Genomic DNA, 26,630 nt, shown 5'->3' on the forward strand with positions numbered 1-26,630 from the left:
GTCATAGTAAAATAGGGCAATTATTGAAAGGTTTCTTAATTGAGTTTATACTATACCTGCTTTTATCTGTACAATACTGATTATCAGTTTATTCCAAGTTATTTTTGCATGTACAGATCATCAAGAGTTTTGGTCTTACAGAAAATGTATTGACTTACGAATAATGTTTTAAAATTTTCCTTAAATGTCTTCAAGCTTCTATCTTTTTCTGGTTTTTTTTTTTTTTTTTTTTTTTTTTTTTTTAACTTCTTCATTTTATCTTTGGATAACAAACAAGGTATTGTCAACATTGTCTGATCGGCCTTCAGCAAAATAAGTGGGTTTTTACCCTCTGGTTACCCCCCAAAGACGCAATGTGTTATGGGGATGTGAAAGTAGAGAATGGCATAATCTATGTGTGACCTAATACATGTGATATAAAATAAGACTACGTCAGATGTTGGGACCTTAGCCCTTTGTAACTGTACTAGAAAGTTTAACCTTATAAATATAACCAATCTGACTTTATTCTTCACTTGACTAGTCTGAAGATGGCTTCCGCTCAGGTTGTCGAAACGTCAGTCACATCAAACAGTCCTTGTCAGGATTACATCCACCCGAATGAACATAGTACTTCGGTAAGCATTAAATCTAATTTAAAAAAATGGATTTTAAAAAAGAGAAATTTTATGTGGATAAGATGGGATTCCAACCCGCCAAAAGAAAATTGAAAGAAATAAAAAAGAATAAATAAATAAAAAACGATTCCACTGTGCCATACCCCCGAGACATCCGCAGAGCTGAGGCGGCGTATGGACTTCGGACCTGACGGCGATTAAATCCTTCTGCCCTTGGGTGCACGAATTACGCAAAAATGTTCTAGCCGAAGCATCAGGGGAGAGACCAGCCGGCCCCCAGACCATATCGGCTAATCCCTTGCATCTCTGCCACGCACGGAATCGGTTGAAAATGTAATTTCAAAAAGTGTAGTCTATTCGGTGCATTGTTTTCACAGCTATTGTTATGCTGATTCACCTGGAACCGTGGTCCAGTGGATAAATCGTTGTCATTCAAGATACTTCGTCAAGCTCGTCCGAGGAGGGTTAGCAATGGGATGGATGACCTAAACACTATAGTACTCACGCTTTTGCTCATTTTTTCCGTTTTTCTTTTTTGATTTTTGAAATAATAGAATAAAGAATATCGCTAGCATTATTAGATTAGATTTTTAAGAAATTAAAAAAATATCAAATAACGGTCTGATAAGTAAAGATGACTTAAAACAAAAGGAGAAGACGATCTACCATGGGGAATTGAATTTTAGAAATTGCATCGACAGAAGGTGTTCCTCTGAAGAGTGTTAAGGAGTGCGGAGTAGCTGGAGTTTTACAAAGATCACAACAATCAAAAGGGCACCAAAGTACGCTTTTTTTCTCTTAGATATTATATCGACAGAAGGCGTCCCGCCACAGGGAGCCCGGCTTTAGAATTTGTACATGAATAAAAAAAAATCAATAAGTGCTTTATTGGTTTTCCTGTGCTTAGAATTTGTTCATGAATAAAAAAAATTAGTAAGTGCTTTATTGGGTTTCCTGTGTCATTTGAGGTTTGAAACAAGATGCTGATACGTTGAATTTCCGGTAATCGTACTAACCAGTAACTTGATAACAGATTAACGTAACGTATCAGTGTAACGCACGTCCTAGTAAATACTGAATTAAATTTGAATTATAAGCTGCTCTCGAGTTACTTACATTACTCCTGCTATCACGTTACGTTAATCATCTATCAAGTTACTGGTTAGTACGATTACCGGAAATTCAACGTATCAGCGTCTTCAGGCATGTTTTTACAGTAAAGGACAGAATCGATATTTAAAAGGAAAACGACGGATGTTTGGAATATATCAGTTTACAATTTCATCGTGTTGTTGCACGCTACCGTGCCTCCATCATTGATCAATTCGCCCATTCGTCGCTAAACATTACGTGATATAAATCTTATTGGATTGTGTTACGATCACCAAAAAATTTACCCTGGGTTTGGACATTGTTCTCGGATTTCGGTACGAATGGTTTGACTTTCAAACAAATTATTTACTTGATTTGTTGATGTAGCTTCCTGATACAAGCAAAGTATCATTTTTTTGCTACTTAGAGAAACCGATAAACAATCGGAGAATCCAAGAACAATGTGTAACCTTTTTGGTGACCGTAAGACCATGCAACGCCGAAGTGGTCAAATAAGTGATGCTTCCTGTCACGTATTCCATAGTAATAGCGAGTGACGCCGATAGCATCACACTGAGCTCTTATTCTAAATACTGTACCTTCATTCTTAGCCATGAGTTTGGTAAGACCAGAGGTTTCTAACGACTTAGCCATGTCATTGGCTAAATCTTTATTTGGTTTTTCACATATTTCGAAGCTCAAAGAACTGGAAAGTTTCTCGGACCGAAATTTTTACATCAAAGGAACGCGAATTCATAATGATCAACCGGGCGAGTTTGTGCTCAAAGTTTTAAATTCCTTGGACAGCCAAGAAAAAGAACAATTAGATGCTGAAATAAAAGCTTCGGAATTCTTGAGAGAAAGAGGCTTTCCCTGTCCTGAAATATTTAGCGTCGTGGGAGCAGACGATAAAATGCCACATGTAAAACTAGCAGACGGCAGTCCACGAGAAATTTCCAAGACAGCTGGTTGTGTTGTCAGATTGATAGCTTTTCTTCCTGGAGACGTAGTCGATTCTTTGGAGAGAAATCCTGAACTAATGTTCACGATTGGAAAGCTTGTTGGAGCTTTAAGCCTACAGTTCAAGGTAAGCTTTGTATAATTCGTGACAATATTTACATTTTTTAAGCGCTAAAACTAGAAAGGAAGTAAAAAACCCCAAGTAAGCTTTAAAAGTACGCGGTTTTCATTTTACAAAACTGAGCATGCTTAAGCTTGTAAAATAACTGTTTATCAAAACTTATTAATTTTATTAGCATTTTGAAATCTTTATTAAATACATCTTCATTCATAAATTCAAGCTTCGGTGGCTTTTACTTTGCATTCAATGCATTCATTATGAATTTTAAGTTGTTAATTATTTTCTTGGTCTCTGACGTCACGGTGAAAAAGTTTGAATCTTGAATGCTTGATGTAAGCTTAACCTTATGAGCATGATTGTCAGGCTGAAAACATAAAAAATAGCAGTTGAGATCAAAGTAAGTACAAGGTAAGTGAATTATCATGATGCTATACGTGACAATACGCACTGTTGTCTGTTAGACTGTTTCACTGGTTAATGAGGAACTGTGTAAATGACTTCACTTTAGCTCAAGCTTGATCAAAAGTCATATATCACAAAATGTTTTAGTGAGGAAACTCGAACCGTAAACACTTCAAGTTTTTTAATTTTTTTGTTTGGGATGCATACTATACATCATCCCTTGAGCCCATCGATTGGAAATAAGATTTATTTTGAACTCAATGCTTCATTACCGTTGTAGAGAGACCTGAAAAAAACCTCAAAAGTTTTCACGGTTCGAGTGTCCTTACTGTAATAAATGTAATTCTTGGTATTAAAAACTCCATTTGAAAATACGAATAGGACATTAACAGAAAAAGAACGCTAATATATAATATTAATGTAAATGCCGTTCGCACTAGACCGACAAAAATTGTACGAGTCATTTTGATTCAAGACAGAAATTGGCTTTGATAAAAAATTGTTTGGCCTGTTGTGTTCGTACCACGAGATACCAAAATCTGATCCGCAAGAAGTATATGTCAATCAAAATATAACATTTGCCTATAGGTTTGTGGTGGTTGGTAGTTATTTTCTTTACCAAAATTGGGCCTCCACTCTGAATTCATGTTGACACCGTAATTACTAATGACCCGAATTGATTTCGCGCCAAATGCATATAGGTTCTGTTAGGGATCAAGAAATCTGACAGTTTTGACGTCTGACAAAATTTTGTCCTGCTTCGAAGCAGGCCGATGGCGTCTTTGAAGTTTGGTAAAGCGAGACAAATTTTGCTAAGATAAAGAAGTTGCGTTCGCACTAGGAAATGGCTGATGTTGACAGATATTTTTGCAAAACAACATAAATTTAGCCTAGTGCGAACGGGCCGTCTGCGCACGGCAGGATCTTACAAAGTCGTAGCGTAAAAATTCCATTTATTCTTGAGAACTGAGAAGAGGATTGGATGTCTTCTTTTCTTTGTTCTCTTCTTTCCTCCCTAACAGCCCCGGCTTTTCGAATGAGGTCTTTACTCAAGATAGCAAAATCATCTAGAAAGTGGGCGTGTTATTAGTTATTGATATTAATTTAAAAAGTTTTGAAGAAACTTTTCAGCCTTACATTTCTTTGTAAAATTTTGCAGGATTTCTCGCACCCTGGATTGAAATCAAGGTCAGAACAAAATTTTCGATGGGATGTATTGGAAATTATGAATCTTGAAAAATACATGGTAAGCTTGACAGATGAATACCAAATACACTTGTTTCGAGAAGTGCAAGAATCATTCGTGTCCAAAGTTAAACCCAAATTGGGGGAATTCCGGCGAGGCGCTGTCCACAACGACTTGAGTGGCGAAAACTTACTCGTATCAAAGCCGCCATATACCGTTACTGGGGTAGTTGACTTCGGAGATACGATGGAGTCAGTCCTGATTAGTGAGCTTTCAAACGCGATGGCATTTTTTATGAAAGGCGACCGCGGAATAGAATTTAGCGGTTACATTTTGGCTGGCTACCAGTCCGTTTTTCCGTTGTCCAGACATGAACTGGAGTTGTTGTATTACTTTGTCGCAGCACGTCTAACTCAGATAGCGCTGCATTCACAATGTAATGTAATTAAGCAGCCAGATGACAAGTCAATGCAGGCCTGCTTGAACAAGTATTTCAGTACAATAAGGTCATTCTGGAGCCGTTCCAAGGAAGATGTTGAGAAAATATGGCACGTCTGCGAAGAAAAGCTCAGGAATTCGATAAAAAATAATCAACCATTGAACAAGTGATAGGATACATATGTTAGGACCTATCAAAATTGACCTCTTCGGCGCTAGGTGTCACGTGGTATAAATCGTGTTGAATTGCGTTACGGTCACCAAAAAGGCCGGACATTGTTCTTGGACTTCCGTACAAATGTACTGACTTTTGAGCAAATTATTTGGTTTGTTAAACTGTTTCTCTAAAAAGCAGTAAGACAAGCTTCAATCAAATTAGAAAAAATGGTATTTTGCTTGTATTTATGACGCTAACTCAACAAATCAGGTAAATAAATTGTTTAAAAGTCAGTACATTCGTACCGAAAGCCGAGAATTGAATGTCCGAACTCTTTGGTGATCGTACCACAACCCAATAAAATTTATACCACGTGATGGCTAGCGCCGGAGTGGTCAATTATCTACGGCAATGGCACCACCAATAGTCCCTTTTATATTGGGCATAATGCGTTCCCATTTCAGACCATGTGTTCCCAAAGTCAGTATTGATTTTTTGATTAACAGTTGCGCATAAGAAGACACGTGAACTAAATAGATATAACTCAAATAAAGAATCTTATAATTAAGAGATTGACACGTGGTCTGAAATGACCAACGTCACGCCCAAGCTAAAGAGTTGAGGTCTAGCTCAAGAGGTCCCTGTTAGCCTCGCTTTCAGTTGTTTGCGTCCAAAGAAGACTTTATTTTTTAATAGATTATTTGTTGTATGGACGGCGGAAGAATATCCATATTTTTATCATAAGTAAAAGCATACAATGGATTAGTCTTTCGTATTTCACATAGAAATTTACAACGTTGTAGTATACATAAAATTTGGTATTATTGATTGTATGTGCATGCAGATGCCAGCATGCATATTATATACAACTTATTAATTCACTGGCATCTTGCGATCTCGTGTGTGTCCATTGGCATGCTTACATCTGTCTTGTGCCATCCTACATGCCATTCATATACAACATAATTCCTGACATGTTATATGCGGTATAATTTGAATAGGATATGTTAGAGTTTCACTCGATTGCCTTCAAACTAAGAAACAGTTGTTTCAAGTAGAGGCATTTGGGTCAATACAATAAATCTATATAAATTGACCCAGATGCAACAATTGTTGAAGGCAATAGAGGTGTGTAACTCTCATCATCATCATCATCATAATAATAATAACAATAACAATAACAATAACAATAACAATAACAATAACAATAACATTAACAATAACAATAATAATAACAATAATAATAATAATAATAATGATAATGATAATAACGATAATAATAAAAATGGGATTTGGCAGTGGCATTTCTACAGAGTAGCTCTTCATCCACTGTAATTCCAATTGGAAATCTCCAGCAGGCATCCTTGGCGATACTTCCATGTGCGTCCATTTTCATGCTTGCTTGTGCTTTCCGTGTGCACTGTGATATATACTATGGCATCACACACATTTTCCGTATTATATATAACATGTCCATATTGGCATCGCGCAGTATTATCCGTATTTTAGTATACAAAATACCAAAGCTCCATGGCGTAATACATATTTACAATGCCCATTTTCATGCTTGCTTGTTCTTTTCGTGTACTTTGGCATCACACATGTTATCCGTATTATGATATACAAAACACCAAAAGATTTGTGTCTTTATAAGCCTTCCTTATGCACCGTGGTGTATATATGCTTCATGGCATAATACATATTCACAATTTTACGAAATTCATGAATATTATCCAGATGTATCGGTCGTAGTTCCCCCAAAAGATCTCTCTTTTTTCCCAAACATGCCCATTATCTTATCGCTAAAATACGGGTCAAACAACGCGTATAATACAGGATTCAAAGTCTCATTCATATAGCTCATAAAAAGAGCTACCTCATAGATGGCAGTCCTTCGATGTACTTCGCGGGTCCCTCGGGTAATCCGCATGAGTTCCAACACGATCTTTGGAGTCCAGCAAATGATGAATATGGTAACAAATGCGATGGTAAGTTTGACGGATTTCAACTTGATTCTTCTTAAGTTATGTTCAATTGGATCGGACGATGCACTCAGTTGGTTATGTTGCGACGGCTGTCTAGGCTCTCCGACTTTTTTCAAGTTTAGGATTTTTTTCATAAGTCTTGAGTAACAAAATGTCATGATTGCTAATGGCAAGATGAAGGTGAAGTACATTTCGACAACCCAGTAGCACTTATTCAGCCACGGGTATGGAAGGCCCCTTGTTTCACATATCATAGTGGTTCCATTTTTAAAAGAATGCTGCTCCAATTCAATATCAAAGATAGCTAAGTAAGGTGTTGAGACCAAAACGGGCACGAGCCAAGAAAAAATCACGATGTATTTTCCATGACGGGCTTTCAGTTTAGACGTTAAAGGTCGTACAATGGATAAATAACGGTCCACTGCGATGAATGTTATTATATAAACTGACGCGCCAAGCGCCGAAGCTTGGATGTATTCGATGATTTTGCATGTAGCCCTGCCGAAAAGCCATTTTTCTAGGAGTTCTTCAGTAAATTCAAAGGGCATACAAAACATTGTGACAATAAGGTCTGCGATAGAGAGATGGAAGACGAGGAAATGTGTGATGTGACCTGAGGTATGGCCCCAGTGTTTTCGACCTGAAGAAATAAATAAAATGATAAATCAGTCATAAACCAAACATCTTTCTTATTTTTCCTTTCTTAGCCACTTGGGTTCCCTGTGTGATAGCGGAGGGAGGAGGAGGGTTGGGTCACTAGCTCATTTCATTCACTAGTTTGCTCTCAGTCTCAGTCGGTCATGCTGACCACAGGTAGCCCGCCAAAAAAGGCTTGAAGCGAAGATAGAGACGCTTATGGAGAACCAAGGTGGCATGTTGGTCAACAACAGATTACTCCAGAGATGAGGCGGTTAGCCGTGTGGGATGGGCTCGGAAATCGTATAAAACAGTTCATGTGAGTAAATATTAGCTAGCTTTCATTTATTTTATTATTATTATTTTTTCGTTAGATTACATTCAGCTCTTTAAGGATGGTGGGTACAGTTGTCAGCGCGCACTTTTACTGCGCACATTACGTAATCCACAGGAACTCCAATGTTTTCAAAGTAAAGATTATTATTCTTTTCTGATATATATTTTTGCTGGTGGTAACATAATTTTCTCGACTATTTTAATTCTTGCTCAAACGATCAAGACGGCGAGCCAACTTAATAATAACTCATTAAACATATTGGTAAATGGTGCTATTTTTAATAAAAGTGTGTTTGCATTGGGATATTTGGTCTTTAATGAATGTCCATGGAACTGAAAGTTAATTGGTTTGTAAAGATTGGAAATATTACCACCGACCAAACCAAAGATTGGTAAGGTAAAAAAACGACAGATATAAATAAATAGACAAGAAATAAACAAGGACACAAAGTAAACAAACAAACAATCAGAAAAACTGACTTAAAAACAACAACAACAAAAAAAACCCCAGCAACAACCAAAAATGGCACACAAAAAAATGACCCCTTGGCGTGATTTTGCTTAACTTGCTTGTATTCTTAGTTCTTATCATCAAAAATGAATAATATAGATATGTAATCGACTAGCTTAGACTCGGCGTCGTATGTGAGTAGACTTGTTTGTTAACTCTCTTCTATGCTCCGATCGATGGTTTTTCTCCGGATTCCTTCCTCCCACCGCAAATATTATCTTCTATACCTAAATTCCGATTGGAATCCCTCTGCTAAAACACAGCTATTTCCCATTTATTTTATTTATCACCGAATTATATTATATGTATCTGTATATAGAATATTCAAGAATACGCACCAACATGAAGTACGAGACAGTTCCCGATGGTCGTTGTGACGAAAAATATGGCGATGATTGAGGCTTTCAATGCAGACATGTTGATCATGGTTTATGATTTTCTGATGTTGAACTGGTCTGCCCTGCAAACAAAAAACATGCGATATCAACCTACAGACCTCTTTACCTTGGGAGTAGAGCACATGCAATAGAACCATGAAATATTGATTATCACAAATGGCCCATTGTGTATATGTGTAATGAATGTCCGGTTGAGTGTTAGGGCGACTATTACTCATTTAGTAGTCTTGTCACTGTCAATTTTGACTTAATTTCATGGTTTTATTGCATGTGCCCTAATGCTTTTCCATTTCAGACTAAGTGACATTCTCTTGAGAATAGAATTCATGCACAGACGTCAAACGAAGAAATCTTAACTCTAGAGAATGACACGTGGTCTCAAGAGTTAAAATAAAATCTCTCAATTTTGGACGTCGTGTTTTCATTGTTTGTGTTAATCTGTTTCATGAGAATAATATCTTTTTTGGTAGCAACGTCTAGCTTGATATACGTCCTTACAATATCCTGCGTAGCGGCTCTCCGCGCAGGGGTTCGGGGGTTGGGGCAGGGGGAACTCCACACCGGAGAGCTGTTTCCCAGAATCGTCATAACATGAGATTTGAATATTTAACACTCGAGGGGAATGTAAAAAAGAAAAATAAAACTGGAATAAAAAAGGAAGTGTAAGAGAGAAGAAGAGAATAAAAAATGAAAGGGAAAGAAAGAGAAGAAGAATGAATGATAGAACGAAAGACAAAGAATAGTTATTAGAATATATACTATATAGTTGATAGTTAAAAGGTTCTTGATGATGATGGTTTTTAAATATTTGTAATAACAATCCCGCAATATTTCAAGAGACAAATTCGACATCAAAGATCCAGTTAAAGTGGTTTTGCTGTAATTAACTATATTCATACAAACATAAGTACTCAATACCGAATTTTGGTGCGGTGAAAGTACGTGCCAGGTGGTCGCGCGAATGCGCGAAGAACCGGAGCCCCCAAGGACCAAAATTCAAGCAATGTTTTGCTCAAAAGTTATTTTTTTCGTATACGATAAATTATCATTATTTGTAAACATTAACTATACACATCTATACAGCATTATAGTAGTTTTATATTCTTTAGTTTTCGTTCTTATTCAATCCTCTTACCTTTTTGCTCACGGCAAAATTTAGGACAATATATGGATACACATAAGTAGAATACCAATAAAGTACGATAAAAGTGCCTCACACAAGACTCTCGTATGTTTATCCCAAAAGCCTTATGTATAGTAAGCGGTTGTGTCGATCGATCTCAACACCTTAAATGATCCTAATTAAAGCGATCCTTAGGATTGGCTCTTTCTTAATCTTTTGTGATGACTGCCACGTATAGTAGCAAAAAAAACTTATTTCATTAGGACTTATCTGAAGAGCTTGCGATGTTATAATTAGAGCCCGTGGGAAATTTAGAAATTTATGGTATTTATTATCCAGGCCCATCTGTATAGGACTGTGATCTGATTAAACTATTATTTTCTTTGTTGATCACAAGGAACAGTTTTTTTCGCGTAGAAAGTGTTGATCGATCGTGTTTATAAGCTATATGAGTTGATCTAGTTTTAGTTCTATTCTTTGAATTCTTTACTCCTTTACTCTCGCTCTCTTCCTAATTAACAATAATAACATTAATAATATTAATAATAATGATGATGATGATGTGATGATGATGATGATGATGATGATGATGATAAGCTATATGTGACCAAGTGGATGTTTAACGGCAAAGACGATGAAACTCATTGCAGGTCTTTTCCAAGATAGGTCGCAGGAAAAGAAGTGAAACTAAAACTAAAACTTGGACTAAACAAAAACACAACTAAACAGCACAAAATCTGGAGCAGAACTGATTTATTTTTCAAATTACGAATACTGTTGCGTGATCACTTACATCATCATTCCAAATATGGCTAGTATAAACGTAACGCAACAAACTCGACTAAGTCTTCAACCAGTATGTTTTCAACCAGTTTTCAACTTGGTTACACACCTCCCAACAAATTGTGTTGTCGTTCACGGCAACAAACATAAATGCAAAACTTTTACAAATACAAGGCTTCCAATAGATAATACCAAAACTACAAAGTTCAGAGAAATGTCCAGAAAAACACAATTGTCTGTAAGTTAAATCTATGTTCCTCTGGCTTCCCGCGAAGACCTGACAACCAATTCCAGTTTATCATCTTCGCTCTCTTTAGCCTCCACTTGAACTTCCCGATAAAACTTGAGACTGTGCTCTGTGTAACGTTCTATCATGCTCTCTGTACTTCCATTTCTATCTTGTGCGAGAGTCCCAGCTCATGTCAGTGTGTAAGTGTTCATTATTTTCCCTCGTACTTCATCTCCCAAACACGCGACTTGTACATTGGGTACAACTATGTCAAACGCGTAAGTGTTTGTTCAGTACTTCATCTCACGAACACATGACTTGTACATTTGGTACAACTGTGGTTTCACTGTCTTCTACTTCCCGCTTAAATTTGCTCTTGAAGTGTTCATGTATTATCCCTTTACTTTTTCATTCAGAATCTACTTATCAGTCATCGTCTGTGAATCGTTATTCAGTTCAACAGTTGAAACAAAACAGCAAAAATCGTCATCCAACAAAATGGCGTGTTTCAAAACTGAAGCTCGGCGTAACGTAAATTTAGCTCCATCTTTTTCCTTCTCCTTCTACTTCTTCTTCTAACAATCCTCTCCTCCGTGGTCCTCTTTTAAGGTCGACACTCGACCAACTGTGTCGAACTGAGTTCTACTGGTGCTTTTACTTGTTTTTAAACTTCTCTTTGGAGTCTGTTTAAAATCATGATCTTCATCTTCTCTGTTTCCTGACGATCTATCCTGCTCGCGACGCCAAATGTGACCAAGTGGATGTTTAACGGCAAAGACGATGAAACTCATTGCAGGTCTTTTCCAAGATAGGTCGCAGGAAAAGAAGTGAAACTAAAACTAAAACTTGGACTAAACAAAAACACAACTAAACAGCACAAAATCTGGAGCAGAACTGATTTATTTTTCAAATTACGAATACTGTTGCGTGATCACTTACATCATCATTCCAAATATGGCTAGTACAAACGTAACGCAACAAACTCGACTAAATCTTCAACCAGTATGTTTTCAACCAGTTTTCAACTTGGTTACATATAGATTTCAAGTCTTTAGAAGATGGTATGAACACCACCCAGACAAAGTAATGGACAATGCAAGAAGACTTGATACTTTGGGGTTTTCGGTCGCTCTCGTATTGGTGATTGACATGCAAGAGTTTTAAGTATCCGCACTTTTAATGGCTCTAATTCTCTATTTGCATATAACTTTGAATGCTCTAATAAAATTAAAAAAAAAATAAAAATAAAATAAACACAAAAATTTTAAGAACAAAGATTAGTTTTCGTTTTCATTTCCCGCATTTTTCTCACTTTGACATATCGATCAACAAAGAAACAAAGTCTGTCAATCTTGTCCTTAGCAATTATATCTGGTCTGTTTTGCCGGTATATCTTCTTGTGTTTATGGACTTGCAGATCCCACAAGTTGGTAACTACCATGAGTGGTATGGTTAATAATTCAGCTTTTGATGTTGTATTGAAGATTCAAACACATCCGAGGTTCATACACCTTTGAAATGACCATGCAGACACGTTTATTATTAAAATATCTTGAATATTTCAAAATAACTTACTATCCAAAAACAGGCGACAAATGACGGTAAAATTTTCCTAGACATTTTAGTATCCAGAAAGATTTGAAAAGAGGTCAAAAAGGTCTTATAGTAAATAGTTTAATACTTACCAATAAATGACGGTACCGCAGGGCTTCTATGAGACATGACACTTTTCATGAATTGTTAGATCATAGTTAGCTATGGCCGTTAGAACGAACAGGTGCAAAACGTGGTCAATAAATTGTTTGAAGACTAATACGCAGATGGTTCAACTCTCGAAGAAAGTTCTAATATACCGAAGGCACACGAATAACAACAAGAAAATGTCAAAGCAGATGATATGATAGTTTTCAATGTCAATTTTCTTGCAATTCCTTTCTTGAATTTAGATTAACGAACCTGCTCTTATTTTCTATGTTTGCCTAGGATGCTCGGCTTGAGCTTCATTGCTTCGACCATTGTCACTGAGACCACTGACACTTGAATTCTAAGCCGGTAATTCTATAAACAGATGTTCTAAAAGTTGGTTTATCACTCAAATTGTTTCTCAAGTATTCCGAATGTTCCAGTCCTATTGTTTAGTGTTCATTGGGTCTTTCTAGCATTTGGATGTGTTAAATTTGCCCCTGAACTTAAAAATTCTTATTCAATAATATATTTTACTTCAAGGAAATATAATTTTTTCGCGTTTTTGAAATAGAAATTTCAGCTTGACATCTGGTGATATTGTGAATAATTGAAATGTGAAGAGTTTTGTTTTGCATTCGAGATACTTGTTAGCGGGTCATGAATTAAATATGGACCTGAAAGTCATGCAGCTTATTCAAACTTTATCAAAATTCACTGTTAAAGATTACAAATTCACTGGGTAGATAACCTAACTGGTTTCCAACGTGTAGAGTATCATTATAGACTTTCTAATTCCGCTTTTTTATTTTTACTGTGTACCTTTCATCTCTGCTTCGCGTCAAAATTGAGACCAACGGGTTTTTCAGTCGATTAATGGGAAAACGAGAAGACGATACTTGCGACTCTGCCGGTAGCTCGCAAAAATGATCTTTTTATTTGTTCACTTCACTTAGGTTTTCGGTTTAAGAGTGTTTTTCCGCTTATGAATTGACGCTACTAAATAATTCTCGTAGCAGGAAGTAGAAGCTCTTTGAAACGCAAATATTTTTTAAAAATAGAGATATCAATATTGATAGCTTGAATAAATTGACTCGTTGATTCACAAAAATAACCTGCTACTGGGACCAATGTATGGAAGACTTGATGCTCCTAATTGCCTCCTGATCTGGGAATATGTTGGCTTACAGACCTACTGAAGCGCTTCTGATATATCGTTCTGTTCTCAGGATTATAGAAATAATAAAATTCGCCATTTTGGCAAACGTTAAACTCTTTGTTTGTTTTGTCTTTTTTCCGCATTGACTATTGACGTCATACAGTACATTTACTTTATTTAATTTTAGCATTTTATGACTTCAACTTCGGCTAGGCAAAACTTCCTTTCATCTCGTCAATTGTTTTTTAGTCTTTTATAAAGTTGACTTTGACTTTTGTTTATTTACACACATATTAAATATACAAAAGGAAGGACGGAGAAAAAAGGATAATAGTAGAATTTACGACCACGCATTTTGTCATTAACGGACTCTGAGTTCCGCACAAACATTTATTTTTCAACGACAGACTATAATAGGAACGACAATGATACCTGTTTTGGCTTGAAGCCGATGATTCTAAAATTCATTATTTATGAAATGAAATAACTAATCGTAACCATATGAAATAAGAGCTAACTCATTCGTATTTTCGTTTTTATAATTGAACGCCTACAGAGATTCAAGATGACTGTAATATTGAAAACAGATATAATGAAAGAGGGAGGGATAGACAGCTACTATGTTGTTTTTACTAGCTTAAAAAAACAAGGGATCCAGAAAAAAGTTCAGAAAATATTTCATGGTTTGGCCAAAATTGGGTACACCTCATATCTTCCAAAAGGGATAATTTTGAAAGTTAAAAAATCTTTTGCTTACAAAATAATTACAGAAATTCTACTTTTACGCTATAATAACTTATGGTCACCACGGGTGACAGTTTTATAAACCCTGCACCGAATCAACTTCAGTGTTTTGCGCATGCGTCATAAAAAGCTCCTGGCTAATTACACAAACTGAAAATGCTGCACTAGGAGGTACACTTAAAGTAAATAAAATAGCTAAGATATTGACCAATGGAACTAATTACCTTCATATGTAAATTGCCCATTTCAAACCATGTAAAGTTTACATTGGTGATCTCAAGAGAATTGTTAGTTTAATTTCTGAATTTATTCGTTCATATTCATGAAGATTTAAAATTTTTTGGAAGAAACGAAACATTTATCCAGAGAACATCATGCCTTGTGCCTTTTTAGGTTTTCAATCGAAACTTGAATGAAAAATAAGAGTTTGTGAACTACAAATATGAATAGAAAATACTCTTTAACATCACACAGCACGACTCTCATTACGCTAGTTTTAGGTTTAAGAGTAAGTAAGTTTTATAAATGACAATTCAGCAGTTACCCACAAGAATATTATTGGTAATCCATAGAGCGAAAGAAAAGAACTTGAAAAACGTCCGAGGTCCTGCATTCATGACTTCTAGAGAATTCATGCTTCTAGAAAATTCAAGATCAATCGGAGGAGGATCTGACGATTTTAAATAGTCATCAATTTGCTGATGAGCTAGTTCGTGAAAGAAATGTCATACTAGGAGATGTCAACGACTGCAATCATGATAAATCAAGCTTTGTGTGTGTGTGTGTGTGTGTGTTTTGCTTTTTCTTTCTTGTTTGCTTGACTTAGGACGTTAATCTCATTTCTGTGAAAAATCCAAGATATAACTTACCTTGTACATTTGTATAATGCTGATTAGTCTCGATTGTGTTGTACACCCACTATAGCTAACCTCCAACAACTGCCGAACTGGCTTGCTTTTGTCAATGAAAGATAATTGAAGCCAACCTGGCTTATATTGCGAAGGAAATGAAAAATTTGAATTGAAAGATATATTGACTTATTTCCAAATTATTAGAAAGACAAGCTTGATTGTGTAAACAAAAGACTGTAAAATTAGAATATTTCGTTAATCAGAATACTGTAGACGGTAAAACAATGAGACAGATTATTTTAAAGGCTCAGTCCTACTGTATGCAGTGCATTCAATTGCAAAATAATAGAAATATGTTTGGATAATAATGGGTTATTAGGATTTTGGGGTAAACAAACATAAGGCATAATTGAAACATTTTCTTATTATTTCTTAAATACACCTAATTTCAATAACGTCGTCATAAAAAAAACTAACAAAATAACAAATAGAAATTGATTAGAAATATTTTCTTTATTTTGATTTCAATAACTATATCAGTTTACCTTTAAGAAAATAACATCAAAAATGTCAATATGCCTTTACGTTCTAAAATTACACTTGATTTCATAACTAATCGTTGCGGGGTTTCAAATCTCGGTTTCAATAAGCTGAGAGCGGAGAGTATTAATATGTTACCGATTATTTTAGCGGATTAGCTAGAAATTTTATCGATACCTTGAAACAACTTAACTGATACTCACAGATCGATTTAACGTGGAATGTTTTGGATTAGGAACTCGGAGAAAAACCCTCGAATCAAAAGAGAGAGCTAAGAAATTATTCTAACAGGTGATGAAGATTCCATGAATCGGACAGAGAAAGTACTGGCAAATTTTTTCTTTCTCAAAATCCCCACCTTTCAAAAATCATATATTCAGTCGATCACGAGTTTTGAATTTCTTCTCTTTAAACTCTAGAGTTTTACTAATGAACATGCTCTAGAAATGGTAGTTAATTTAATTTCTGTTTTAATATTTTAAAAATACATAATAAGGCTTATTTCTAGGAACATAATCCTCACCCGACCGAGCTTCTTGGTTTCGAAGCTCGATCTTTATGAATTCATCATCATGTTGAAGAGAACGACACTGGTCAAGCTCAAATCATTTGATTAGATCTTAAATATTAAGATAAGAATCGCTTAATATTCGAGCATGAAGAAGAAGAAGAAGAAGAAGAAGAAGAAGAAGAAGGAGAAAAAGAAGAAAAAAAGAAGAAGATCGAGGCATGGAGGAAGAAGGAGAAAAAGGAGAACGATAGAACGGAGAAGAAGAAGAAGGAGAAGAATAAAATAAGAAGAGGAAGAAGAAGAAGAAGAAGAAGAGCAGAAGAAGAAGAAGAAGAGAGTAGTAGGAGATGAGTGAGGAGTCGAATACAAGAACCGAGAACGAGGGAGACGAGAGACGGAAAAGAAGAAAGAAAATATAGAAAATAAAGAAAATAGTGGTGGACTTTTTCTTTCCTTACCTGCCATTTTGTGTTTTCTTTTCAATCTCAGCCTTATTTCAGTATCCTTTATGTTCAGTCTTCTTGGCAATTATGTCTTATTTTTCTGAAGATCTAGGTGCTGAAAAAACATTTATTACATTGAGTATGGCTTAAGGCGTGATGAAAAATATTATAGTATTGATATGACGCATTTAATCGGTCTATACGATACCATAGTATGATTGTTCAACAATAGCAAGTCGGTATGTACTAAAGAAAAAACTAAATGTCTAGTATTTATCATAGTTAAACTATTCAAATACTTTCCCAGGCTGTCTTCCTTCCTTCCTTTCTCCTTCATTACTACCTTCATTACATTTATTAAGGAACTACCTAATATCTTACTCGATCAATGCGTTCATGGGAGGATCCGAGATTTTCAGTTGGCAAATTGGCTTGCTGTACTTCTTTCCTTCTTTCCCGGACATGTACTTTACATAATCTTATTACATCTTATATATCCAGAAATTTGTTAGGGGGTGTGCCAAATGAAGAAATGTATATAGAGATGCATAGCTTCAAAAAAGCGTAAGAGTAAATAGGGCGTTATGGGGCTGTCCGGTGCACCGCACGACACCCCCTGGATTCGGCCCTGATATTAGTGGTTCGGTATTGTCCATAACTTTGTATAATAAGAAGGGCCAGCCAAAACAAAAGAGCACGTACCATTACATTTAAGTTAGCGATCTGCCTACTACCGACGACGAGGGTGGGCTTTCTCTATAGTCGAAAGCCGCTGAATTACCATCATGGTGCCCTTGTGAAAAGAAAGGTGATTAAAAATCTTTTTAGATAGGCATCTGGTCAACTTAAGCCTTAAACATTGAAAATCGATGGTTTGGATCATAAATGCTTTTAAAATAAAAAGCGCGCGCTGATTGGCTAAATGCCGTGTTGATACTCGCATGCAAAATCGTTCAATATCGTCCAATAGCATTTTTAAAAGTCGGTTTATCAAACCTGTACAAAATCTGCTCGTTTTTAAATTCCTAGAAACTGTTTTTGTTTAGTTAATTCTCGTTACTTATTCGATTGGTATAGGATTTTTTCTGCCCTGTTTACCTTTCGCTGTAATAAAAAAATAAAAACTGAAATAGAAATAATTTTTTTTTTCTTTTTGATTTAGATTAAAATAAAATTTAAAAAATCCGCTTCTATGTACTAAGGAATATTACTTCCTGACATACTCCTTTACTATGATCTGGGTTAAAAAGAAATTGCCATCATCGACATATTAAGGGGACGTAACACTGAATATCCAAGCATTGAAGAGCTCAAAGGACGTACTATAAAACTAATAACACTTAGCTCTTGTTAATGTTTTTCATAACAACACTGGAAGTTCGAGAAAACAATTCAATTTGCAGTTTGATATCTAAGAATTAGCACACATGCTGAGCAAAAAAGGCAATTTTTAGTCGAATGGGTTGAAAAAAATTGAAAAGATGCAGGTGATCGATGTCAGTGACAATATACAACAATTCGATGCTAAAGTACTAATGAAGATTAATCGAAATTTTAACAAACATTTTGAGTTCGCTTAAAAAAACAAAAACTAATAAAAGAAAGTTATTTCAATTATGATTACATTGACAAACTTAGGGTGATTATGAATACTTTTGAAAAGAAATAGGACAAACTCGAACGAATTAAGGCAATTCAAAGTAGTATTTAAGAAAACCCCATGCAAAGGTTTAGAAAAGACTAAGCTCAACCAATTTTGACTTCGAAGTTAAAAAAAGACTCATCATGAATTGTCGACTGATGATGATGAGCCATGGTGATGATACATGATGATGATGATGATGATAACAATGGTGATGATGATGATGATGATATTAGTAATAACATTCAGTCTTTTTGACTTGAAAATAACACTAACAATGAGAAAAAACTGTTCTCATATCTCTGTACTATTATATGTGGCTTGTAATCTCTTAAAGATAATTAATAAAAGAAAAAATACTAAGTAAAGGAAAAAACTGGGGAAAAAACACAAATAAATACAAATGTAAAAATAAATAAATAAATACCCCGGGTAAATAAATAAATAAACAAACAAACAAACAAATAATAAATAAATAAATAAATAAAAAAAAAAATAAATAAATAAAAAATAAATAAATAAATAAATAAAATAAATAAATAAAAAAAATAAATAAAAATAATAAATAAATAAAATAAATAATAAAAAATAAATAAATAAAATAAATAATAAAAAATAAATAAATACAAATAATAAAAATAAATAACTAAATAATCACATAAATCAAAAATCCATAAAAAGAAATAAATAAAATAACTAAATAAGAACCAAAAATAGAAAAAATAAAAAAAATAATAAATAAATAAAAAATAAAAAAATAATAACTAAATAATAAATAAATAATAAATAAATAAAAATATAAATAATAAAAAATAATAAAATAAATATAATAATAAATATAAATAAAAATAATAAATACTCACCAAAGAGGAGAAAAGAAGGCCACGCTCCTTACTAAATACCCCGGGTAAATAAATAAACAAACAAACAAACAAATAAATAAATAAATAACGAAAAGAAGGAGAAAAAGAAGGCTATACTTGTTCATACTTAATGCAAAATCATTAGAGAATAATGGCAAATCGTTTGTTAAAATTCAATCAAGATTGTGGCTATGAAAAACCAGCAATATATTCCAAAAGGTGTAGGATAGATTAATATAGATGATCTCAAAACTGTGGTCATGGTATATAAAACGTGATGTAAAATATATACAAAATCACTGAAACTGGAGACTAGTACTACATACCGAAGTGATAATTTCGTCATTGGTATGACGAAAAGTGACCATCATTTGATGTTTTTACTGATCTCTGTCCCATCCTTTTAGTTTGATTTGGGTGTACTAAATGTTTCCTATTTTAGATCGTGTGTGTCATTCTCTTAGGTATAAGATTCTTTGATTGAGATTCATTCTTATTAGTTTATTCTTTCTAATGAAAAGTTATATGAAGCTAACTCACAAGAAAACGTTTTTCAATGAGGCCGTAACAAAAAAAAAAAAATCATTCAATATTCCTGCCAAGACTTCATCACACACAAGAAAGAAAATAAAGTAGGGAAAAAAAAAAAAAAAAAAAAAAAAAAAAAAAAAAAAAAAAAAAAAAAAGGAAAATGATAACTTTTAAAAGGTTGAGAAAGTGGAAATCGAAGCACATGGACAAGAATGAGATTAGAATGAGTAGTGCCAATGATGAATATTAAGCAGTTAAGACGAGTTGCGAAAATAATAATAATAAAAAAACAGTTTAAGATTTGCGAGATTTCATCAAAACTGCGTGACGCATTGTTTTCTCTGATTTGATAGAGTTGACACATTATTCCTGTTTACTTATGTAAACGTTAGACATTTTGACAACACTCTGAACTCCGTACTTCCCCGTTTTTGAAACAACTTCCGCTCATTCTTAATTGTCAACTTCTGGTTATGCCAATTTAAGTCTTAAAAGATTTACAACAAAACCAAACATAAGACTTCATGTATATTTAAATAAAAAATAATGAAAAAATAAACGAATAAAAAAAAAAAAAAAAAAAAAATAAATAAATAAATAAATAAATAAATGAATGAATGAATGAATGAATGAATGAATAAATAATAATAAATGAATAATTAATAAATAATAAATAATGAATGAATGAATGAATAGATGGATGGATGGATGGATGGATGGATGGATGGAAGGAAGTATGGATGGATGGATGGATGGATGGATGGATGAATAAAATAAAAAAAAGAAAAGAATTTTGATGGGAGTTATCACGCCAGTTTTTCTCGACACCACAACGTGCCAACATTCTGACATCAAATTGTCAGGGTCTTAACTGGAAGACGATTAAGACATTTTGTAAAGAGCCAATAATAAAATATGTTCACAGGATTATAATAGCAAAAAAAAAAAAAAAAAAAAAAAAAAAAAAGATAAGATAGAAAAAAAGAAATACTAAACTATACGAAATGTTGAATTGTTTTTATCAAATATTTCGTACTCAGATCCTCTTTTTCATGTTATTGACACGAACTAGATAAAGATGCTTTCATGTTTGAATCATGACAGGTAAGATCACGCCAAAAATGTTGGACAGAAATGCGTAACTGTTGTTAAAGTGGTACCTAAAGTAAGGGCATCCACCTGCTGCTTTGAAAACAACAATCACTTGAGTTCTTGTAAAGGATGGTCATTCACCTAGAAAAGTTAGCTTGATTTCATCAAAATTTTTTCGGACACGTAGAGACAGTAGGCAAATTGATATAGCACCGGCACCCTAAAAAACTATTACCTATTCCAAATTTGCGTACGTGACATTACAAATAATCATATTTGTACAATACTTTATTATTAAGGTAGAAATTTTTTAAAAGAAAATAAAGCAAATTAAAAAAAAAAAAAATCTTCAAAGGCTTGCGTTTGGCATGACAAAGAAAATTTCTTAACCGTTTAATGCCACGAAACAATTGCGCTTTTAAAACCTTTGTTGTCAACTAGGACAGACATTATAATTTGGTCTCTTTAAATGATATGACGAAAAGAAAAGAAATTGGATAAAATGTCATTATTGACGGCTTGATTGAGCCGCCTGCATTACTTAAACATATTCAAGCAATACCAAAATTTTACCAATAATTGTTTTTCTTGAATCGGTACTGTTAAGGCACTATCAAAGAAAACCTAATTGAAAACGTAATGAGACTTCGTTTTAATTGTAAAATTCGAATTTGCTAATGGATGTCAGTTTCCGATTTCAGGGAAAAAAAGATAATTTGATTGCCAAATACATTTTGCCCTCGAAAAATTAGTTCTTTTCAAACTATTTTTTTTACAATAGTATAGTTTTGTTTTAGTAAAATCACAACGTTATGATTTTTCCCTTGCTGATTTCTACAACCAAAGCTATTCTATTCTAATACCTTAAGAGGAAATTTTTTTCAATAATGGGCAATAATGGCGAAAAGCGCCAAAAACTAGATTTTCGTATGAGATTTGATCCCAATTTTCGTTTTGGGTTAACACTCAAAACCTTTTTTAAACAGTTAGAAACTGATGTACTATGATAAATTGCCTGTTTGAAGCGGTATTTTCAATTGTACAAAGATGTTTTGTTGCATTTGTGTTAGAATGTTGCTTTGCAGGCTTTTTTTATAGAAAATATATGGGAAATAAGCAAATGAAGGCCAAAACCTCACTTTCGAATAAAACACTTTGATTCCACTTTCATCGGTCATCTCCACTTCCAAACAAGTTAAACTTTCTGAATAACAAGTTTTTAGCCTTGTACAACAGCTTTTCTTCTAGAAAATAGTTTTTGGCGCTCACTGCTTGAATATGAAAAAAATTCTCTCTTAAAACGTTATTTTGCCTCCAACCACTGGTAATCCCAGATTCTTTCTTTTGTTCTACTTTTAGGAAAACCAACCGAAGTAAGTTTACTTTTAATAAAGTTGGTAAAGAATCTCGTAGATTCTGATAGAGTATATATGAAAAACGATGAAAAGCCAAGCATTTCAAAAAGTACTGAAGTAGGAACAGTTCTCTGTGAATACAGGCAGTTTGGTGAGGAAATAAAAAAACATTTAACAACCTAGGCTTAGCGTAGAATGTTTTTAAATCTTAACCTTAACACAAAAGATTAAGCGAAAGAAATGTTATTTAGAAAGAAAATTATTCTACTTACCGGCATCAGTGATGCTATATGGATGGGATGATGGTTTACTAGCCTTAGTTCTTCTGATGAACGATGTGGACTCTAGCTTGGTCCCCCATGATTCCACTAACTTCACAATTCAGCTGCTGGGTTGTTGATTACATATCACCTTGGCAGTAATGTGCAACAATGACATCTCCAGTTCTCACCGCTGTCTTAATTATGTTCGTATATTTATTTAAAGACAGTAAATATTCATAAGCGTGCCAATGGTAGCTCAAAAGGTAGTCACAATGCACTGCTGTATTATAGTGAATATCTTCTGTGGGAGTGAAAAATAGCATGCGTCTGTCGACTGTGCTTGATGAATGTCTATTTGATGAGATGCGACATCGTAGTTTTTGATTGGTTCAAGCGGTAGCAGAGATTCAAGAGGTAGTTCGTGGAAAATCATTTGCATCATCATTTTCATGGCGTGGTTTAGTCAAGTTTAGACGTGAAACCAATGGAGAGCCTTGCTTTGAAAGGAAGTTTCTTCACAGGCAGCTATTAAAGTCACTGTACACTGAAGTCTTTTAAGGGGTACATTCACGAGAAAATGTTTTTAAATTGAAGGAATATATAATGAGTCCTTTAATGATATTGACATGTTTCGGCAGTCCAGCTGCCATCATCAGTAGTAGATAATATATCACAAAGCTAACTAGTTATATAGCAAAAAAATATATGAATATGTATATATAGTGAAGGTTTAAGTGCTTAACTCACAACAAACTCAACAAACATCTTGTTGAACATGACTGGTGTCGCGCTGTTTGCAGCAAGGATTCTTTTCAGGTTCTTGATAGCGCACCCACGGACTTTCAGCTTAAGATCAAAGTAGTATAGGGGATGGGGGTTCCAGCGCAACGACCACTGGAGGATTACCCGTCTAAAGTACCCCCTTTGATTCGTACCGCGATTACCCGCATCCCGCGTCTATGTAAAATATGTTAGTCTATATATGGAGTGCGAAGATTGTAAAGAGTTTGTTTATGACTTCTGTATAAAGTGCTTAAAACCCAAGTTTGTACCTACTAAGCCAAATAAGTATATTTGTTGTGGTAAAAAAATGCAAATAGAAGACGACACGTCAGCACAGTGTTACGAGTGTGGTAAGAATATTCGTAATGCCGTACCAAATGCTACCAAAGAGCAATATTACGCCAATGGAGGTCGTAAGAAGACCCCATACAAAAGAATAAAATACTTTAGGGACTGGATGAGTCATATCCAAGGTTATCGACCGGTATATTTAGACAACGAAGTAAAGAAGAAAATCATAGACCACTTAGAAGAGCCAACCCCACAAAGTCTACGGAAGACATTGAAAAAATTAAAACTAGGGAAATATTACAAAGCTATTCCCTATCTTTTGTCTGAAATTACCGGTAAGTCTATTCCTGAGGTTTCTGATATGAGCAGAGCCGAGTGGATGTTTTGTCGGCTGGATAAGGATATTCCTTATTACCCTGACGTAATCTACGAAATATTTTACAAAATAGACCCCAACCACCCACTGTTAGAATGGATTCCCAGGCGATGACATCACATAGCAACGCCAACATTCCTCTTCCTCATAACAACCAGCGTTTTCCGAGCACACGATCGAAACCCGAGCACACGATCAAAACCCGAACCAAATATAAAAAGCCGAAGTAAGTTGGAAATGTAAACAACCTCGGCGAGAAACTAATCTGCATATGAACCAGACAGCCGGCGTTCGATATGTAAATAGAATCCCGTCACGCTCTTTTCAAAGCAAATCTTTACTGAGCAAGCTTTCTTTGAAGCTCTTCTTTTGCCTCCTGGTAGATCTTTTTGCGAGATTCCTCGGAAAGATCTTTTATGACTGTTTTTTTATTCCTTATGTCCGACTTTAGTTTCTCGTATTTGTCTTCTTCGGCCAGAATAAGCGAGAATTCTACGTCGTCTATCTTTCTGTCACGCAAAGCCTTTGAAACGAGGTCGGTAATAGTATTTGCTTTAGCCCTTGACAGAGCTATTGTCGTGTCATGCTTGGATATTTTGCTTGACAACTGCTTCATAATACCCGTAGCAACAGCCGAAATAATACCACAGGCTGCCCCAACGCCGGCCAAAGGAACTCCAACAATTACTCCAGGTCCAGTAAGCGAAGTAGCAACGCCAGAGCCCGTTAACACAACAGATATGGATCCTGAAGTTATCGCAATCTTATGTAGCGTACTCCGGGCTCTGACGTATTTCTTCCTAACTTTTTCGTAGTGTTTTGCTTGTCCTTCCAAGTAAGCCAGGATTAAATTTGCTTTGTTGAGCCTAAAGTTTTCAGCGTTTAATTCGTTAGGTCCCTCCCTAGGTAAATCAGGATAAAGTGGAGGTGCTGATGGTATAACATCCATTATATATACTAATGTACGACGCTTTTGGGAATGATATTGAGGAGCAGCCACATCACGACAACCGGGATTACTGGAATTGGAGAGCATTTAGGAAGATGTTTCCGCATGCAGACCCCAGTAAGTTCGAAAGAAGACCCGATGGGATTTACTTCAACGGCGAAAGAATGTACAGTAATGCGGACTTGAAGGCACCAAAGCCCGTTCGTAAAGAAAGGCCACCAAAACCCGAGCATAAAGAAGTACCACCCAATTTTCCAAGGAATCTATTAATGGCCAAGGAAGATTACCCATTTTACGACGCCCAAGGTGGTATAAACGACTTCGATAAATTGGTAACGCATTTGAAGATTCCAGTGGGTCAGCAATCATTTGACGTAGTAGTAAGGGATATCTTTAAAGATACGATGTTGAAGCATACGTCGGGTAAAGAGGCCAGGGAATGGTTAGCAGGACCCAACATGCGGTATTGGCCACAGCAGTTAGACTTTGCTATTTGGGCTGCCACTAAAGGTTGTGGTGTTGCCGCGGACATGTTTCACATTTCATTTATGCGGTTTCACGTTGCCTTTACGGTAAGGAGGTTGTTGAAGGAGCTTAACGTACCCCTACCGGGAGATAAGGCATTTAATCCAATGAATAACCGATATGACGCCGCAGCCCTGGAAAGGTTAATTAATGAGTTCAAACCACAGCAAAAAGACTTTCGTTATAAGGAGGGTAAGACGCATGGGCTGGGTATAGTTTACGTTTGGGGTGCCAATGGTGAGAAGCCGGCTGACTACGGACATCAGGAATACCCAAGTAATGAGTTAGAGTTCAGTGATATGGGTGGTAATAAGGGTAATAATTCATTAATTACTAGAATTCAAACGAACTACCCCGGCACTTGGGATCCATTTGTGTTAATGAAAGGAAAAGGTTTAAGGAACCTAGCCAGGATTAACCGTAGCATTGAAGCATTCGTGTACTGCATCCTGGGAGCGCAGGTAAATACCCGCAACCCCATTGTTGGATCCCAAGGCGCTTCACAGGAAACGCAACAAGAATTCCTAACTTTATTTGAGTCTGCAATAATAGAAAATGACATATCTAAATCGGTGCAGAGATATCAATTAGCGGTGCAGCAGTCTAAAGTGCGACTGGATTACGCTTTGTCGCCTGGTTGTTGGTTAATGCCAAGTAATTTGGTTATTAACGCCAATTCCGTCGTGGGTTATAACAACAAGCTGCAGCGAGCTACTAAGGATATGAAGTTTGGGGTGAATGACGTGAACTCTGACATGACCAAGGGCATTACTCACTTCGTAGAGAAACCAAAAAAGGAGCACACAGAAAAACCCGAACCAAAGAAGAAGCCTCAAAAGAAGGTTATGCCTACGATACCTGAGGAATATGATCATAACTTACTAAAAGCCGGCTTGGCCACCGCAGGCGTTGGTCTGAGTTATTATATATGGCGATGAACAACCCCTACGTAGCTGGAGTAGATTGTGTCTATACGACTTACAAAGGCGAGAAAAAATACACCCAAGCATTTTGGGTTGATGTCACGGGTATGTCTGTGGATTTGAACTACTCGG

General features: G+C 35.3%; 2 protein-coding genes across 5 annotated transcripts; one reads left to right on the forward strand and one right to left on the reverse strand.

Annotated features, from left to right (window-relative positions):
• Window positions 1–2,141: 2,141 nt before the first annotated feature.
• LOC116301468 (hydroxylysine kinase) lies at window positions 2,142–6,531 on the forward strand. Its single transcript, XM_031710531.2, has 2 exons — window positions 2,142–2,796; window positions 4,352–6,531. The coding sequence occupies exons 1-2, from the start codon at window positions 2,323–2,325 to the stop codon at window positions 4,985–4,987; spliced, it is 1,110 nt and encodes a 369-aa protein (XP_031566391.1). The 5' UTR covers window positions 2,142–2,322; the 3' UTR covers window positions 4,988–6,531.
• A 67-nt stretch (window positions 6,532–6,598) lies between these two features.
• Window positions 6,599–22,824, reverse strand: LOC116301470 (orexin/Hypocretin receptor type 1). Of its 4 annotated transcripts, XM_031710532.2 has the most exons (4): window positions 22,661–22,824; window positions 16,921–17,020; window positions 8,780–8,901; window positions 6,599–7,598 (listed from the first exon to the last, which is right to left on the reverse strand). In XM_031710532.2, exons 3-4 carry the CDS (start codon window positions 8,865–8,867, stop codon window positions 6,703–6,705), a joined length of 984 nt encoding a protein of 327 aa, XP_031566392.1. In that variant the 5' UTR covers window positions 8,868–8,901; window positions 16,921–17,020; window positions 22,661–22,824; the 3' UTR covers window positions 6,599–6,702. The 4 variants fall into 4 exon arrangements, with proteins under 4 accessions (XP_031566392.1, XP_031566397.1, XP_031566393.1 ...); XM_031710537.2 differs by lacking the exons at window positions 16,921–17,020; window positions 22,661–22,824 and adding an exon at window positions 15,430–15,490; XM_031710533.2 differs by lacking the exons at window positions 16,921–17,020; window positions 22,661–22,824 and adding an exon at window positions 13,480–13,593.
• Window positions 22,825–26,630: the final 3,806 nt, after the last annotated feature.

This window comes from Actinia tenebrosa, unplaced genomic scaffold, assembly GCF_029948245.1.
Source record: "Actinia tenebrosa isolate PJP-AT-01 unplaced genomic scaffold, QUT_ActTen_1.0 PGA_scaffold0__85_contigs__length_37466705, whole genome shotgun sequence".
In the NCBI taxonomy this organism is placed as follows: Eukaryota; Metazoa; Cnidaria; class Anthozoa; order Actiniaria; family Actiniidae; genus Actinia; species Actinia tenebrosa.

What these genes read in the sequence shown, in the direction of transcription:
- LOC116301468 (XM_031710531.2), top strand. Translation starts at nt 2,323, where the DNA reads ATGAGTTTGGTAAGACCAGAGGTTTCTAACGACTTAGCCATGTCATTG. An exon ending in CTTTAAGCCTACAGTTCAAG is followed by an intron (nt 2,797 to 4,351) that starts GTAAGCTTTGTA and finishes AAAATTTTGCAG; the next exon opens with GATTTCTCGCACCCTGGATT.
- LOC116301470 (XM_031710532.2), bottom strand. Translation starts at nt 8,867, where the DNA reads ATGATCAACATGTCTGCATTGAAAGCCTCAATCATCGCCATATTTTTC. An exon ending in CTGTCTCGTACTTCATGTTG is followed by an intron (nt 7,599 to 8,779) that starts GTGCGTATTCTT and finishes TTATTTCTTCAG; the next exon opens with GTCGAAAACACTGGGGCCAT.